Source organism: Paroedura picta, chromosome 16 (genome assembly GCF_049243985.1).
Source record: "Paroedura picta isolate Pp20150507F chromosome 16, Ppicta_v3.0, whole genome shotgun sequence".
NCBI lineage: Eukaryota > Metazoa > Chordata > Lepidosauria > Squamata > Gekkonidae > Paroedura > Paroedura picta.
In genome coordinates this window covers 18,272,086-18,290,856 of record NC_135384.1, presented here as the reverse complement: position 1 = coordinate 18,290,856, position 18,771 = coordinate 18,272,086, and the positions used below count along the sequence as shown (strand labels likewise).

Sequence of the window (18,771 nt, the reverse complement as noted above, 5' to 3'; positions counted from 1 at the left end):
CCTGCATTTCCATAGTCAATGGTCACACCCAGATTCCTGGCCTGGGACGTGATGGTAAGTTGCGCCCCTGCCAGGGTGCTTTCCTGACCCCGTCCCCTATCTCCTAGCCAGAGGACCTCCGTCTTGGCGGGGTTGAGGCAACTCTGCTTGAACCATTTTGTCACTGCTTCCAAACATCTGGCAAATGGTTCCAGGGGAGAGTCCGGATGGCCGTCCATGAGGAGATAGAGGTGGGTGTCATCAGCATACTGATGACAACCCAGACCAAAGCTCCACACCAGCTGGGCCAGAGGGTGCATGAAGATGTTGAACAATGTGGGGGAGAGGACCGCACCCTGAGGGACACCACAAGGGAGTCTGTAGGAGTGCGAGAACTCATCCCCCATTGCAACCCTCTGGGTTCGGTTCTGGAGAAAGGAGCGTATCCAGCACAAGGCTGTGCCCCATACTGGCAAAGCGGTGGACCAACAATTTGTGATCTACGATGTCAAAAGCAGCTGACAGGTCTAGAAGAACTAGCACTGCCGACCCGCCTCTATCCAGCTGACGATGGAGATCATCCAACAGGGCAACTAACACTGTCTTTACTGTGTGGCCAGGACAGAAGCCAGACTGATATGGATCGAGCATCAAAGTTTCCTCCAAGAATGCCAGGAGCTGGCCTGCCACAGCCCTTTCAACTACCTTGCCTAGGAACGCCAAATACGACACTGGGCGGTAGCTGGCAGGGTCCCGCTTCGTTTTTTTTCAGGAAAGGTCAAACCACTCCCCCCTTCAGCTGCTCAGGGAACTCCCTGAAGTCCAGGGAGAAGTTGATGATGTCCCTGAGTTGGCCTCCTATCCTCTGGCTGCCTCCCTTGAGGAGCCGAGATGGACAGGGATCAAGGGGGCAAGTGGTCACCCTGATTGACCCTACCAACTTGTCCACTTTGGATAAGGAGAGCCGCCTGAAGGCATCAAACGTCATCTCCAAAGGCGGCCAACAGGCCTCCAGTTCATTTACTGTATTTCTGTGGCGGGATTACTTTGACTTTTGGACATGTGTCTGAGGAGGAGACATCTAAATCCAGGGCTTTTGCCATACGGAGTTGTTGTTCAGCATGAAAACGATAAACTTCAGATCCCCTGACAGAGTCGTCCAGGGAAGGATCAGATGTTGTGCTGGATGAGGGAAGGGGTGAGCAGGTTCACCCTCTTCCATTTCTACTTCCATGGCATGGGGTCGGGGCTCGCTTGAAACCAAAAGCTACTTGCGGCTCCTCTCCAAATGGACGATCCCACTGGCCAATATAGATCAGAGATGGGTCATATGAGGCTCCAGACACCGAATGCCAAACAGACGGTTGACGTTCTAACCTAGGCTTCCTGACTGGGGACTAAGGGGGGAGGGACTGGAGATGGAGTTTGTTGAGTCAACCAAACCGTAGATATAGGTAGAACCGAAGGACTCAAGGATTTGTCAGGTGAGCTGTAGTCTGAATGGCTGGTGGTCTCGATTTTTTGACTTCTTAGACCTCTTTGAGTGAGGTTCAGAAGGGTGAGATCTGGGGTCTTGATCTGTAAGGACCTCCACAGTAGAGGGGGCCAGGGAAAGAGGCCAGTCTCTTTTCATGATGGGTCGAAACTGCTGTGGTCAAACGAACCGAAGCCGCTCTAGGGGTACAAGTGGGAACAGATGGTGTGTGCTCTGAAGCCGGTTTTGGAGAGCCTTTGGAGTGAATTTCTGACAGATCTGGCACACGCTGATGTTATGTGCCTCATTGAGAAAGAGGAGGCAATGGTCAGGTTCATCAGTGTGGGGGATCTTAACCCCACAGCGGAAGCACTATTAAAAGATAGCCTTTGAAGCTATAGGAAAAAGTAAGGAGCTATTGAAGAGGCAACTGTTTTTCATGGCAGTGAAAAAGATACTGAGGTTATGGGGCACTCTGATCATCTGTGCATCTTGGTGGGAAACTGCACGCATGTAACACCCTCATAGGAGCTTAGCTGCAGAAAACTTTCTATGGCTGGCCTGAGCTTGCTGTGTCCCAATGTGTGGCAGCACACAAGACGGATAATGAATGACTTGTTCTTGAGAATGACCAATCGATACTCACCGAGTAGGGTCCTTCTCCTCATAGGTCAGGAGGACAGCTTGGTGGGTGTTTCTCTTTCTCTGAGGTAGGCAGGTCAAATTAAACTTCCTGTCTTCCCATGGGAAACTCCCCCATATTGCCAGTCGGGACCATCTGAGAGATTTTCTTTGTACAATAACCAACTCTAGGGTTTTACTCCCATTATTAAAAGCAAAAAAGTGGAAGAAACAATACAAGAAGACAGGGAAAACCTTCAATTCTATAATATGTTGTCTCGCTATGAGAAAAGGTAATAATCATCAACTCTACCCCTTTACCGTAAATACAGGGAATGTAAGAAAACTGTAACTAGCATACTCCTGAAATGCCCAATTAAAAACCAGATGCGATAGATGATAAACCTCTGAGGAGGGACAAGCTGTCCTGATCTACAAGGAGAAGGACCCTTCTCGATGAGTATCCAATTGTCATTCTCCCTCTAGGTCAGGAGGACAGCTTAGTGGGACCCAATAACCCGGGTAGGATTAGGTATCATCATCACAAGGACCTTTTGGCTGAAGGCCAACTCAGCCACCTCAAATTCGTCTATTTTGTAATGTCTCTGTCTCATGAAGGTGGAAGCAGTGGCCTTGCAAACTTCCTCTAACATGGCCCTATTAGCGAAAGCACTAGAGGTGGCAGCACTCCTAAGGAAATGAGATGCAATCCCCTCGGGAATCATCTCCCCCATGGCCCTGTAAGCTTCCACTATATCAGAACAGAGACTCTGCTGATGGCAGTCTTAGACATAGGCTTGCCCACATTCGTGTCAGAAACATAAATGAACAAACTATCTGACTTCCTGATGTCCTTAGTTCTAGGAATGTAAATCTTTAAAACTCTTCAGACATCCAACATGTGCCAACTGCGTTCCTACTCAGACTTAGGTTTTGGATAGAAAGCAGGTAAACTGGTATCTTGGGATAAATAAAACTGAGAATCTACCTTGTGTCTGAATATGGGATTGGTTCTAAGAACTACTCTGGATGTCTGGAACACGCAGAGATTCTTATCCAAAGACAGTGCCCCCAGTTCCAAAACCCTTCTTGCAGAAATAATGGCAATGAGGAGTAAGGTCTTCAAACTAAGCTTGGACAGAGGTATGGACCTTATAGGTTCAAAAGGAAACTAATCAGGACCCTTAACACAATACCTAATTTCCACATGGGAAAATGATGTTTAGCAGGTGCTTCCGATAAAGCTGCACCTCAGAGAAATCTAATAATATGCGGATGTTTAGATAATGAGTGATCCCCATCTAACCCCAAGACTGTGGAAAGGGCCACCACCTGTCTGCGTAATGTCCCGGATCGTAACCCAGGCCTACTACCATCCTGAAGAAAGTCTAGAATGCTCTTGATCTTAGGAGCACAGGGATTAAGAGACTTCCTCGACACTACCTCACAAATGCCTTCCAAAAGCAATTGTAAAGTCTTATAGTGGAGGGTCTTCTAGACGCCAAAATAGTCTGTCACCGCTGGGCTATAACCCTTGATAGTCAGAGCCATCCTTTCAGTAGCCAGACGGTCAAGTTCCATCATCCTGGTTTGGATGCTGTAATGGGCCTTGTACTAACAGATCTGCGGTCACTGGTAGAGTGAGATGTGGTCTGTCTGTCATCTGGAATATTGAGGTGAACCATGGTCATCTCAGCCACCAGGGTGCCACATGTAGCAGTTTGATCCTTCTCAGAAACCGTGGTAGAACCAGAAGTGGAGGGAAGGCATAGAGTAGCCCACTTGGCCAGTCTGACGTGAGGGCATCTGACATCTCCGCCTTCGGATGATAAAACCTTGTGCAGAATCTGGGAAGCTGATGATTAGATGTGAGGAGAATAGATCCAGAATTGGCTGACCGAAGTGTTGCACAATTATCTGGAAGACTCGTCCGTTGATGGCCTATTCTGCTTCCTGTGTGTTCTGTCGGCTGAGCCAATCTGCCTGTGTGTTCAGCACACCCTGAACATGTTCTGCCCTGTGAGATGCGAGGTGCATCTCCACCCAGGCCATGATCAGTTTTGCTTTTTTCTGGAGCTTTCCGGATCTGGAACCACCCTGATGGTTTATGTACGCCTTTGCTGTGACATTGTCGGTTTGACTAGATTGCTCCTGATGGCCCACCAATGTAGACTGGTCTTGACTGACAGACTCAAAAAAAGAGGAGTGTCCTGTTTTTGTGAAATATGCTGTTGAAATGGCCGTAGAGCCTGCTGTAGTGGACAAGCCCTGGCCCTCCCCCACTGTACAGCCTCCGAGTTAGAGATCAACAGACCCATTAAACTAGCTAGTTGAAGTAATGACGTATGCTTTTCCTTGATGGTCTAAGTGACCAACTGAATTGTTTTCTGTATTTTTTTCTGGGGAAGAAACAGAGACCTCTGAATTGTATCCATGACTATACCCAGATGCTCCAACCGCTGACTGGGGACTAAAGAACTCTTTTCCCTATTGACCAGGACCCCGAACTGTTCTGAAATCTATATAGCCCTCTGGGTAAATGCTGTGGATAGTTGGAGGGAAAGGGCCTGGATCAGGAAGTCCAAAAACGGGTGAATGTGAATGCCTTCCTGTCTCAGAAGAACCACCACATTGACCAAAATTGTGGTTAAAACCCTTGGCACAGAGGACAGGCCAAAGGGCAGTGCCCTGTACTGGTAAAGGGCAGTGCTCTGTACCCTTTACACAAAGACATAAGAAGCATCTGTGCCCTGGGTGAATAGGCATGTGCAGATATGCCCCCTGTAGGTCCAGAGATGTAAGGTATTCGCCTTCCTGAAGTGCTTCGATTATGGACCTTAACATCTCCATACAAAATGTTTTTTATCAGATGAACCTGTTTACATATTTTAGATTCAGGATTGACCTCCGATCCCCATTCTTCTTGGCAACCATGAAAAGGAGCGAGTAAACCCCTTTTCCCTGTTTGTGTAATGGAACTGGTTCTATAGCCCTTACCATTACAAGATGCTGTACTGCATTTACCATGTACAGTCTTTTCTCCAGACACCGGGGAAGGGAAAAATCGATGTGGTGGTAGATCTACAAACTCTATTTTGTAACCCCAAGAAGTCACCCTCCTGAGCCCAGGTGTCTTATTCTTGGATCTAGCCACTCTGCTTGAAACTCTAGTAGATGGCCCCCTACAGGAATGGTCCATAATAGGAGTCCTGCCTGGGAGGGTTTGTTCTCCCCTTCGGAACGCTCAGTACACCCTTGTTTAAACCTGTTGTACCTATATCCGGAACTGCCCCTGCGATAACCCAGTCTGGGCTGACTCCAGGACCCCTGTTTTCCTTCTAGTCTAAACCTGGAGCATGAAATTTGGTTCCAGAAGAAAGAAGGAAAGGGCTTGCCATCTCTGTGAAAGCGCCCCAGAAATGCCTTTTCTTATCTCAGATTTCAACCAGAATTCGATCTAAAGCATCTCCAAAAAGCTTATTCCTTTGGAATAGGTAAGCAGTAACATTAGCCTTAGAATGTGGGTCCACCTGCCCACATCAAACATCTAGCAACAATTGTGGAGGCCATGGCCCTAGCAGCAAACACCACAATATCCAAGGATGTATCAGCACAGTTTCAGGAATAAGAGTCAGTAATTTTTTGTACCAGACCATTGAGCTACCACAGAGGCCGTAGTAACAGTCCTCATAGCCATAGCTATGACCTCGTGCGCCATACGTAATGCTGTGTAAGATTTTCGATCCATAGTGTCTTTCAAGTAGCCTTCACCATACTCAGACACCAGGCCTGAGGTCTGCAGAGCTGCGACTGGTCCATTGATGGCAGGAACCTGTAGGAATGACTCAGCATTATCAGGCACGGCATGCATTTTCTTAATAAATGAAGGAAAATGTTTTGTCATCAAAGGTTTCTCCCAATCTGCTCTAATTTTGCACTCAAATTATTCTGGCATGGGAAAATTCTTTAATGAAGTTTCAATCTTAGGGGAAAATTCCACACTCCCCTTGGGGCCAGATTGCTTAAAGTCCAAAATCGAAATTGATTTATTCTAAAGAAACTGGAAATCTTCTGTGTTAAAGAACCTTTTAGTTAGTTGAGGGACCTGGATTGGCTCCACTACCTCCTCATCTGAAATTCCCCTTCTTCCCTTTCTCTAATGTCCATCTCTTCCTCAGAAGAGTCTGAATGATTATGGGAGTCATGAGGCCTCTTGCGCACATCCTTGGTAGGCCAAGAAGCTCTGAAATGGCCAGTCTGGGAAGAGGATCTGCATCCTTGCTGTCTCTCAGAGGTCCTAGTCTCAGGGGAAGAGGAACAAGAAGCAGATGCTCAGCCTGCACAGAGTTCTGTAAGAACTGAAAAAATTTGGCAGGCAAATTAAATTGTCCTGCTGCGGCTGCTACAGTACTGGGCTCAGAAGTATCCAGCACAGGAGTTCCTGAACTCAGAGGCTACTCTGTAGGCCACTCTGTAGTTTGGATGATGCAGGTTCCCTCTCCTGTAGCTGCTGAGTGAGACTTCTTGGGGGGGGGGGGCGACGCGGCTCCTTAGAGGTCTTAGAAGGCTTGGAGCGCTGTCCCTGCTCCGTGAGCACTGGCTGCACTGAAGCCCTGTGTGCAGCCACCTCGATCTCGTCCCTGGGCTCAGCCTGTTCCTTGGGGACAGTCTCTGCATTCCGTTCTTCATTTGAAGAAAACTGGGCATCCCGCCTGTTCCACGCCATCTTGTGGACATACCACGAAATGGTGGCCACGGCTGCAAGCATGTGCTCCTACACACTTCCCTTTCCAAAACCTTGACTCGAAGCGCAGTCGACAAGGGAGGAAAACACAGAGTTATGAAATTAAGGGGATGGTGGAACAGGTAAGTGGGAAAGGAAATAATTAAGTCTTCTAAATAGATTAAGAGTAAGAGATGCCTAGTCGAGCTGCTCCCTCTCTCGAGGCAGGAAGAAGACTGGCAAAGATGGGGCCATTTCCCACCGGAAAACAGGAAGTTTAATTAGACCTGCCTCCCTCAGAGCGAGATGGGAAACATCCACCAAGCTGTCCTCCTGACCTAGAAGGAGAAAGTCATGCTGACTCTTAATAATTACAGCCATCCACTCTAGCTGCCCAAAACTTTGATGATTTGTTCTAAAGTTTTGCCAGCCATAGGTATCAAGCTGACGGGTTGCTAGTTACCTGGATATTCCCTTTTTCTCCTTCTTGAAGATGGGGACAGCTTTTGCCCACCTCCAATCTTCTGGCAATTCACCTGTTCTCCAAAAATTGACAGGAATTACATCTGCAAGTTCTTTTAGGACCCTTGGATGCAATTCATCTGGCCCATTTAAAGAAACTAAGTGTCTTATAGACTACGCCTACAGAGATCGTAGGCCACAACTCCCATCCCTCATCACATGAAATGATTTTGCCACATTAAGCATGATTCCCCACACAAGAGAATACTGAGAAGAATTGAGCAGTTCAGTCCTCTCTTCATCACCTGTTACAATGCCACTTTCTTGTCCCTATTCTTTTTCTTACTTTGAATAGAACCCTTTTTTGTTGTTTTTAGCATTTCTTGCTAGCCTAAGATCATACAGAGCTTTATCTTTTCTAACCCTCTCCCTACATGAATTGGTTATTTGTTTATATTTCTTCTTGGTTATAAGGTCTCCCCTTCCACTTCGTAAATGGATCTTTTTTATTATTCAATTCTTTAGAAAGCTGTTTATGGAGCCACCCTCATTTCTTTAGGTTCCTCCCAGTTTTCCTTCTCAAGAGAATTATCTGTGATTGTGCTTTCAGTAGAAGAAGAAGAAGAAGAAGAAGAAGAAGAAGAAGAAGAAGAAGAAGAAGAAGAAGAAGAAGAAGAAGAAGAAGAAGAAGAAGAAGAAGAAGAAGAAGAAGAAGAAGAAGAAGAAGAAGAAGAAGAAGAAGAAGAAGAAGAAGAAGAAGAAGAAGAAGAAGAAGAAGAAGAAGAAGAAGAAGAAGAAGAAGAAAAGAAGAAGAAGAAGAAGAAGAAGAAGAAGAAGAAGAAGAAGAAGAAGAAGAAGAAGAAGAAGAAGAAGAAGAAGAAGAAGAAGAAGAAGAAGAAGAAGAAGAAGAAGAAGAAGAAGAAGAAGAAGAAGAAGAAGAAGAAGAAGAAGAAGAAGAAGAAGAAGAAGAAGAAGAAGAAGAAGAAGAAGAAGAAGAAGAAGAAGAAGAAGAAGAAGAAGAAGAGTTGGTTCTTATATGCCGCTTTTCCCTACCCGAAGGAGGCTCAAAGCTGCTTACAATTGCCTTCCCTCTCCCCACAACAGACACCCTGTGAGGTGGGTGAGGCTGAGAGAGCCCTGATATCACTGCCTGGCCAGAACAGGTTTATCAGTGCCGTGGCGAGCCCAAGGTCACCAGCTGGTTGCATGTGGGGGGAGCGCAGAATCGAACCCAAACATGCCAGATTAGAAGTCCGCACTCCTAACCACTACACCAAACTGGCTTTCAAGTTTTTCTGATCATGGGATTCTACCCAATATAACTTTAAGTTTGTTAAAATTTGCTCTCATGAAGTTCAGCCTGTATATATGACTATGTACAGTTTTTATCTTCCCCAAGGTCATAAAATCCAAAATCATATAGTCACTACCACCAAGAGCACCCATAACTTACTTTGTTAACCAGTTCTTCTCTATTGGTGAGAGTCAAGTCTAAAAAAGCAGACCCCCTGGAAAATGTTTCACATTTCCATTTACTCTGGCACTATTCTCAAACAAAGGTGTTTACAACATAGCCATTTGCTCCGACATCCTGGGTAGCCAAGGACACCAGCCTAGCTCAGGTGAATCCACCACACCTTAACAAGGACCATAGAGCCACCTTACAAAATGGGGAGTGCTTCAGAACTGGTGGTGTGAGGCCAGATTTATAAAAGTTCTTTTTTAAAAAACAGGAACAAAGCAAATAAGTCGCTGCAAAGCCAAGAATTGTCTCTAAAGTCACAAGGTTCGTGATCCAAGGTAGCTTCTTTATGCCTTCTCTGCCCATGACAAGACAGCTTCCATCTACATGTTTCTCAGGAGTGGAAGATTGTTAATGCCCACACAAAAGCAGTGGTCCCCAACCTTCTTATCACCGGGGACCGGTCAATGCTTGACAATTTTACTGAGGCCCGGGGGGTAGCCACCGCCGCCCCCAGAGCCCCTGCTCCACTTGCTTTCCTGCCGCCCCCCTAGACTTCCTGCTGCCTGCTGGGGGGCGCTGTCAGCAGCAGCTGCACAGTACAACGCCGAGGGGGTGCCCCAGCCATGGCGGCTGCCGGAGAGCACCAAAGGTGAGCCAGCGGCAGAGTGGCAGGGCAGCCCCCGAGGCAGCAGCCGGGGAGGAGGATCACCAATAGCTGCTCATTGCTTGAATCCTATGATCACTGCTATGTTTATGCACAAATGAGTCTCCTCTTGGCCAGAATTGTGCAATGTTATTTCAATCACACAAAATAGTTTGGACTACAAAGGCTATGGCCCCAATAGTCCTGAGAGTTCCAGGGTTGAGGCCAACTGACTCAAAACATCTACAGGTGCCCCCCCCCCCCAGACTGAGAGGTCAAACCTACCTAGAGATTGTCAATGTTACTGTTTGTTGAAATGTTGTTCTAGTTGTTAGGTTATATCATGATTGTTATCCGTTATGTTGATATTGTTCTATGTAAATATTCTGCAATATTTTATGTAAACTGTCCAGAGCCTTAGGGAACGGCAGTATAAAAGTCTAAATAAATAAAGGTAAAGGTATCCCCTGTGCAAGCACCGGGTCATGTCTGACCCTTGGGGTGACGCCCTCTAGCGTTTTCATGGCAGACTCAATACGGGGTGGTTTGCCAGTGCCTTCCCCAGTCATTACCGTTTACCCCCCAGCAAGCTGGGTACTCATTTTACCGACCTCGGAAGGATGGAAGGATGGAAGGCTGAGCCAACCTTGAGCCGGCTGCTGGGATTGAACTCCCAGCCTCATGGGCAAAGCTTTCAGACCACTGCCTTACCACTCTGCACCACAAGAGGCTCTTTATATAATATAGAAGATATATTACATTTGAATTTTATTTAGGGAGCTCAAACATATAAAAAATATTTAAAACAATCTAGTGGACATGCCAGGGATCTTCATATGAGTATAGTGAGGAGCCGTTATTATTGAACCATTTGGGTAATTTTAGATCTGGTAATTTTTGCACTAATCCTGGAATATTTTTGTCATCCAAAGAATGTTGGCTTATATATGTTATATAAAGGAACAGCTTTCACAACTTTTTTAGGTTCTAAAAGCTGCCACATTGGCCATTTCACTGAATAACGCACTATGGGGAAAAATACTTACGACCTACCATATAGATTGGCTTCTAATACCCACCTGCGATTTGGATACATTCTTCTTGAGCTTATTGAGTGTCTTGCGATTGTAAGGTTCACCACCTGGGCGCAACTTGACTGTGGCGTCGCATGTTTCAGTGTGGAGCTGAGGGAATGTATGGAGTGCCTCCTGGACAGAAGACAAAAAAGCAACCATGAGATGGGAGATTCCACATAAACAGATCCACTCTATGACACTCACACTCCTGTACATCTTGGACCCCACTGGGCTATAGTAAGGACCAGCAATTCAAATAAATAAGAGGAATAAAGGTTTTGAGCATGGTGGGGCACCATCAAAGAACAGTGCAAGGTACAGCCACACTGCACACTGAGAAAAGCTCAGAGATGGTGAGGCATAACTAGGTGGTATCCAGTTTGGGATTGCGGGGGAATGACTTTGCTAATCAGAACAACACTGCCAGACCTACTGAGTGGGGGACACGAGTAGGGAGGCTACTGAGCTTCAACTAAACTACCTGAGAATCTAATATAGATTCCCTCCTCCCTGAGACAGTTTGCACACTTGAAACCTTGCTGCAGTTTTATTTTAATGATGATTCCCTCAATTAAAAAAAAATATTTTGTTGAGAGCTGCATGGGATGCTTTTGAAGCAAGCTCCCACTACAAACTGACAGTATTAAAAGGAAACCAAGTAAATCTTGCTACCCACATGTTTGAGGTGATGTTTGGGGGTAAAGGAAGAAGACAAGGCCCATAGTACAACCATTTGCCTTGAAGGCCAGAGAAAATGGATATCCCATTCTCTAAAATCAAACAGAATCTTTTTGCATTGTTTATTGTATTTATCATACTGCTTACATTTCACTGTTTTCAAATTTCGTAATCCTGTTTTCATTGCTCTGTCCCCATGCATTGTTTTTTATTGCATTGCCTTATTCTGTAATCTGCCTTTCATCTCATTGAGAGAGGAGTATAAATTAAGAAAATGCATTCATAACAAATAAATCAATTCCAAAAGGAACTCATCTTAAAGGGGCAGAAACTGTAATGGTGAGAACAAGGAGGAGGCCCATGGGTCAGAATATGGGTCAGACACTGTCAGGGGTCCCAGCTTAACCTCAGATGTCACATACTTTCAACCTTCAAACTTTAGCATGCGTTCTCCCTTTGTCTCCACCCACACTCTATCCCTCTCCTTGCTTGGGCTGTCATGAAGGTGAACCAGGAGGAAATTCCGGATGTATTGGTTATCAGCTTCAAGGCCATATGTGGTCTGGGCCAAGTATACCTGAGGGATCGCCTCTCTGCCTACACCCCTCAAAGAGCCTTGCACTCTACCTCCTCCAACCTCCTGGTGGTCCCTGGCCCCAAGGAAGCCCGCTTGACCTCAACCAGGGCCAGAGCCTTTTCCATTCTGGCCCCCACCTGGTGGAACAAGCTCCCAGAGGAGATCGGGGCCCTGACAGAACTAAAGCAGTTCCACAGGGCTTGCAAAAGGGAGCTCTTCCACCAGGCATTTGGTTGAGGTCGACCTGTCCATCGCTTCTAATTGGCTCCCAAGCCCCCCCCCCCTCCTACCATGACTGTTAACAAATCTACCCAACCCCTGGGTCTCAGTATGAGTTGAGCTAAGGTTCTTGCAGTTTCACTTTCCTTTAATGTTATTGTTATTATGTAAATGTTATTGTTGTTGTTACCACCTTACTGTTACTTGAATGATGTTACCTGTACTATTTTGTTGTTTCATATAAACCGCCTTGAGCCCTCGGGGAGGGCGGTATATAAATACAATATAAATATAAATAAAATATCTACTCCCAGGTTCTGTGACCAAACAAACTATATGACTTAACCAAACATCAGAGAACAATACCATTTCTGGGAGGATTAATGCTCTTTCCCCTCCTGATCTGTACCCGTACCTGTAGCGAGGGGTTAAGAGACACTCTCTTCAGCACCTTTTTCTTGTGATCATTCAATATCCCGTCAATCTTCCTCATGGGTGGGAGATAAAGTTCGTCTGTGAAAGAGCATCCAAAAATGGATTTAAGGGGCAAAAATAGATTGTTGGGATGGAGGTGGGGACAGGACTTGAGACAAAGACTCTGGAGAACTCGCATTCTGCAATAAAGCAATCAATTTTCTTCCTCAGGATACTAGAATCCCCAGACAGGAACTGGTTTTCTTAAAAAGACCTGCTTGTAATAGTCAGAAAAATAATCTGCTTGTGTTTAAAGCCAACATTAACCAACCTAACTGCAAATTAATGGTTCATAGTACTCAACAACAAGCCTTCTATCCCTATTAAGGAAATGCCAGACTGTTCTATCCACAAGAGGTCAAAACTAGGATTACACTGCACATCAAGGATCTTGTAGCTTGAAAATGCTCTTTCTCCTTTTAAAAGAAGAGCCATTTCTCAGTTCTTATGACACTGAAAGGAAGACGGACCATATAGAGATCCTGAAATTCCTTAGTAGTCTGCCATCCAAATACTGACCAGGGCCGACTTATCCTGGACCATTCAGGTCAAAGCAACAGGGATTAGGTCCTATTTAACTTTTCTAGCAGCCAGGTCTGTGGGTAACATCTCATGATTTCAGGTAATCAAAACCCAAGGTGATCAACAGAACTGCCCCAAAAGCATCTCTTCAATTGCCTTCCCTTTCCTCTCCCCACAACAGATACCCTGTGAGGGAGGTAAGCTGAGAGAGCCCTGATATTGCTGCTCGGTCTGAACAGCTTTATTAGTGCCGTGGCGAGCCCAGGGTCACTCAGCTGGCTGCATGTGGGGGAGTGGGAAGTCAAACCCAGCTCACCAGATTAGAAGTAATCGCTCCTAACCACTACACTAAGCTGGTGCTCCCTGTTGCAGGAGTATTTAGAATCATAGAATCATAGAGTTGGAAGGGGCCATACAGTCCATCTAGTCCAACCCCCTGCTCAACGCAGGATCAGCCCTAAGCATCCATGTTAAGTATCTGTCCAGCCACTGTTTGAAGAGTGCCTGTAAAAAAAGAAGGGGGCTCAAAACAAATACCTGCACATTACATAAAGAGGGGTGTGACATGGGAACTGAACCAGCAGTGAATGAAGAGAGAGAAATTAGCTGGTCCGTGCAGGATGGCAAATTCCACACCTGGGTTTGTTAGGAATGGGACTGAAAGCCAAACACCCTCTATCAAAACGTCCTTCCGCAAGCAACTATATTACATAGCACCCTTTGGAATACTGCATAGTTCTGATCCCACCCCACCCCACCCCACGAACACTATCAGATCTCAGCTGCCCTAAAAGGGTGTTTAAAAATTTTTTTTTTAAGAAATAAAGATAGATAAGGAGAGAAATACAAGGCAGGCTTGCAATATTATGCATGGAAAAGGCAGAGAGTTTTCCCACCCTTCACCACAATGCCAGAGCCAACTAAATTGACTGCCAGCATAGATTCCGAAGGTTCTAATTCAACCTCTTGATTTTTAAAATGTATGGAATTCAGTATCACAAGTCAGAGTGACCGTTAACAGTATAGATGACTTAAAAATAAATCAAGCAGATACATGGATACTTGTGATTCATGTGCAAAACAGTAATTTTTAAGAGGGTATTTTTAAACAGACATTAGGAACTTTAGTAGAATGAATCAGCTCCAAGAGGGCATTCGTACAGTGGAACAGGATTGTAATCCACGGCAACAATTACTGCAGGTATTATCTGCCTTTCCTGCATCATCTTACACTTTGCAAGTCACTTTCTGTATAGACTACTGTATAGAGCTCCAACTAGTGTTACTAAAGTTTGGAGCCACCTTCAGCTTTTTTTGACACACATGGAAATGCACTCCTGAGGTAGAGTTAGGCAAAAGCTGAGAGTGGCAACCTCAGATAATACATATTTAAGAGGTGGGCTCCAAACCTGATACTTTAGAAACACTAGTGGGAGCTACACTGAACAGATTTTCCTTTGCCGCCCAGCGAGCCTTTTAGATTTTGGTCTTATGCAATGGAGCATCTCCCACAATATATTGACCGCTGAGGAAGACCCCTGTGGGGCGACACGCCTTCGGTCTGTTCTGTCACGTGCAGTTAGATACGTGTTCTTTGTTTTTAATTGATTATTAGTGCATTTTGTTATCTGTAATGATTTTTTATATATTATTTTGCAGCTCAACTTTTGGGTTCCTGACTTCTGTTCAGGTTGGGTTTCGGTTCCCTTTTAGGTTTTGTATCCACTATTGGAAACAGGATGCTATACCTAGCCATTCTTATCTCTCAAGGCCACCCCCCAAAAAGCCTTTGAATCTTTGTTACCAGGAGCAACAGTGACAAAACAAAAATGGAGACAGGAAGAAAAGATGAAAATAAATGAATAATGAATTTGAATACAGGATTTGCAAGGAACACCCTTAGACAAGCAAAAAGCCTCCAAACTATAAGATATTCTCTGCTCCCCACCCCCCTTCCAAATCAGCAATACAGAAGAATATGCACCATTTGTATCCTCGAGAGCTTGGATCATATCCGGATCAAGGGCAGTGCTGACCAGCATCTCCACATAGCTGCGGTACATCTCCTTCATGGCTCGCGTATTTAGAATACGTCCTGTTGGCACACGCTCTAGGTGGGGAAAGGGATAATGAGAGGGCAGGAAAATGACACCACAACTGCACAGGCCTCTCTGACATCCCTGACTGACTAAACTGGAAGCATTTCTCATCTGGCAAAGCAATGCAGTTCCGAGAATGAGCTGTTGATCTTAGAGACTGCTGGTTCAAATCTCAGCCAGAAACTTAGTATGCATCCCGGTTCTCCCACTTGCAAACCAGGGGTAATATCTCCAGTGGATTCTACACTGTTAGGATTACTATGATAATATAGGGAATTGCTTTGAACACTGATGCAGTGTGATCCAAATGCAAAGTACTACTGACATTTCCCCATTTTAGCACTTAAAATATAAGCTCCTTCCCTTGTTAGTACCACCTTCCCCGATTGATTACTGGGCCTCAAAATGGCTGTGTGATAACAGTGAAATCCACTTTACCTTGGCTGCCTATATCCTGCTCCAGCATGGACCATTTCTTCCACATGGGCTGAATCCAGACTAAATTTCCAAGAACTATTTACTTCATTTATATCTCTCTGTTTCCCTTATGGGGACCCAAAGCAGCTTACAGCTTCTGCTGTCTTCCACTTTATCCTCACAACTTTGTGAGGTACGTTAGGCTGAGTGTGAGACTGGCCCAAGGTCATCCAGCAAAGCCTGCATGCATGGCAGAGTGGGGATTTGAAGCTGAGTCTCCCAGATCCTAGACTTCTAATGATTACAGCACACTGGTACTCTGCTTTTCCCACTGGCTTTCTTGTCTCTGGCCTCCAATCACAGCCCACTGACCCGCATGAAATGCTGCACCTGGTAGACAGGGTACCCTAAGGAATGAGATAGGAGTCTGCAACAGGAAGGGGTATATGTGTGGAAAGAGCCCATTTAGTCTGGATCCAACCCCATAATGCTCCTGTTCATTTTTAGGATGCCTAGTCAAATGCTGAGCTGCCTCATGAACCATCACCATGCATTCCCTTGGAGCTGGAGGCCGTACCCTGCTCCACTCACCTTCCTCACTCTGCTGGTCAGGACTGGAATCCGAGTCAGAGGAGGATGCCGCCTCCTTAAGCCATTTTTTCCTCTTCTTGGGAGGTGGTTCCGCCTTCACCTTGGCTGGCTTGGGTTTGGGTTTAGAAGTCCCGCTGGCTGGAGCAGCTTTGGGGGGAACAGGCACAGGGGGGTCAGTTTTCTCCACTTTGAGAGGCTTCTCTGCCTTGGCCACTTTTTCCACCTTGGGGGGCTTTTCAGGCTTTTCAGACTTGGGGGGCTTTTCCAGCTTAGGCCCTTTCTCAGACTTGGAGGGCTTCTCAGTTTTGTCCGTTTTTTCAGCCTTGAGTGGCTTCTCGGCCTTGATGGGCTTCTCAGGTTTCTCAACCCTCTCTGGGACTTCTGGCTTCTCAAGCTTCTCCACTTTGGGTGTCACGGGAGCTTTGGGGCCAGATGCCTTGGGTTGGCTCTGTCTCCTGCAACAGGGAAGACATCACTGTTAGACAACAATGTCCTAACGGGCTGTTCTCCTTTTTAGAGATGGAAAGATCTGGTATGAAATAAGGCAGGGCTGAGATTAAAGGCAAGTCTGCTAAGTTGGGGGGAGTGTTTTGCTGCTAAATAGCCTGATGGTAGGCTTGCCATATTCCAGTTCCCCAAATCTGGGTAGCATGATTTGCATATTATGCAGTTTGGTGATTATGCAAGTCATACCCATTTAATTGTGAAGCCCTCTCTCCTGCTTGCTTTTGAATCCAGCTCCTGGCAACCACCATCAGAAGTAGGGAGGAAAGGATCCAAGAAGCATCTTTCTACTCAACCTTCCCACAGAAAAGATTTTCAGGCAACAACTTGGCTGGCAATGAAGCATGTATGTTATTTGGAAGGCTGCTAGCACAGTGAAGGGGGATACTGGCTAAAAAGGAAAACTCAAAGAAGTTCAATGATTACAGAAGAGATTTCCATTCAGACAGGAAGATGGTAGGATGCCTGTTTTGACACTTGTACTTTACATTTGTAACTGATATCTTCTCTTGATAATTGTTAATACCCACTGGCAAATGTTATATTTAACTTTGCTCAGTACCATAATCTAATATTATTCTCTGGTATTCAGGTGGGTAGCCCTGTTGGTCTGAAGCAACAAAACAAAGTATGAGTCTGGTGGCACCTTTAAGACCAACATTTTTATGATGGTTATAACTATCTGTGTGCTTCCACTTGAAAGCTTATGCCCAGAATTAAATTTTGTTGGCCTTAAAGGTGACACTGAACTTAAAACTTTGTCCTGTTCTCCAGGATTGTTCATGTAAGAGCTTGGATCCTATGAACAAGTTCCACACATGCCTGAACGTGCTTTCCCTTCCCCTGGATTGTGTTCAAATAGAAATACCAGTGCTGGCATGTTCCACAGCAGAGGAGTGAGCATAGGACTTACTCATGTGGACACAGACTACATTTTTCTTTTGGTCTTTTAAAGGATCTCCGTGTTCTGCTTGGCATCTGAGCAACAGCTACTACTTTCCTATTTTAACATGATAGCTTCCATTTCTACTTCTTCTTCCCAGCATGCCAGGGGTGCAGTCTGATAGCAGCTAGCCACAAACATGGAAGAATCATAGAATACAATTGGAAGGGACCTCCTGGGTCACCTAGTCCAACCCCCTGCACTATGAAGGACACTCACAACCATCGCTCATCCACTCTAAACTGCCACCCCCTTGAATCTTCACAGAATCTGCCTCTGTCAGATGACTATCCAGCCTCTGTTTAAAAATCTCCAAAGATGGAGAACCCACTACCTCCGGAGGAAGCCTTTTCCACTGAAAAACCGTACTGTCAGGAACCTTTTATGGATGTTTAGACGGAATTTCTTTAGCATTAATTTCAACCCATAGGTTCTGGTCCTTCCCTCTGTGGCAAGAGAGAACAACTCTGCTCCATCCTTTATATGGTACCCTTTTAAATACATGATGGTTATCAGATCCCCATTCAGCCGTCTCCTCTCCAGGCTAAACAGGCCACGCTCCCCCAAGCTTTCCTCATATGGCTTGGTCTCCAAACCCCGCACCATATTTGTTGCCCTCCTATGGACACACTCCAGTTTGTCTACATCCCTCTTCAATTGTGGTGTCCAAGCACAGTACTCCAAGTGAGGCTGAACCAGAGCAAAGTGGTACCATAACCTTCCGTGATCTGGACACAATACTCCATTTGATACAACCCAAAATCCCATTTGCCTTTTTAGCCGAGTCACACTGCTGACTCATGTTTAGTGTATGGTCTACTTAGACTCCTAGATCCTTTTCGCACATACAACTGCCAAGGCAAGTCTCCCCCATCCTATATTGTTATAAATGGGGTTTCCCACCTATATGCAGAGCTTTACATTTGTCCCTATTGAATTTCATTTTATTTAGTTTAGTCCACTTCTCAACCCTATCAATATCATCCTGTATTCTGATTCCGTCTTCTGTTGTGCTTGCTACCCCTCCCAGTTTAATTTCATCTGCCAATTTAGTAAGTACCCCTTTAATCCCTCATCCAAATCAATTATAAATATGTTGAACAGGTCCTAGGACAGATCCTTGGGGAACTCCACTTGTCACTCTATTCTAAGAGGATGCTGAATCATTAACAAGTATCCTTTTGAGTATGATGTGTCAACCAGTTATCGATCCACTTGACAGAATTAGGATCCATAGCACATTTTACCAACTTGTCAACAAGAATATCATGTGGAACCTTATCAGAAGCTTTACTGAAATCCAG

General features: G+C 45.4%; 1 protein-coding gene across 1 annotated transcript in view; it reads right to left on the bottom strand.

Annotated features, from left to right (window-relative positions):
- The window catches only part of PRR12 (proline rich 12), a 63,593-nt gene that overhangs the window by 7,147 nt on the left and 37,675 nt on the right, over positions 1–18,771 (bottom strand). The window contains exons 9-12 of the mRNA XM_077315895.1: positions 16,021–16,475; positions 14,898–15,023; positions 12,333–12,430; positions 10,447–10,575 (exon numbers count right to left, since the gene is read on the bottom strand). Coding sequence (XP_077172010.1) covers positions 10,447–10,575; positions 12,333–12,430; positions 14,898–15,023; positions 16,021–16,475 — 808 coding nt within the window. The remainder of the gene's footprint in view (positions 1–10,446; positions 10,576–12,332; positions 12,431–14,897; positions 15,024–16,020; positions 16,476–18,771) is intronic.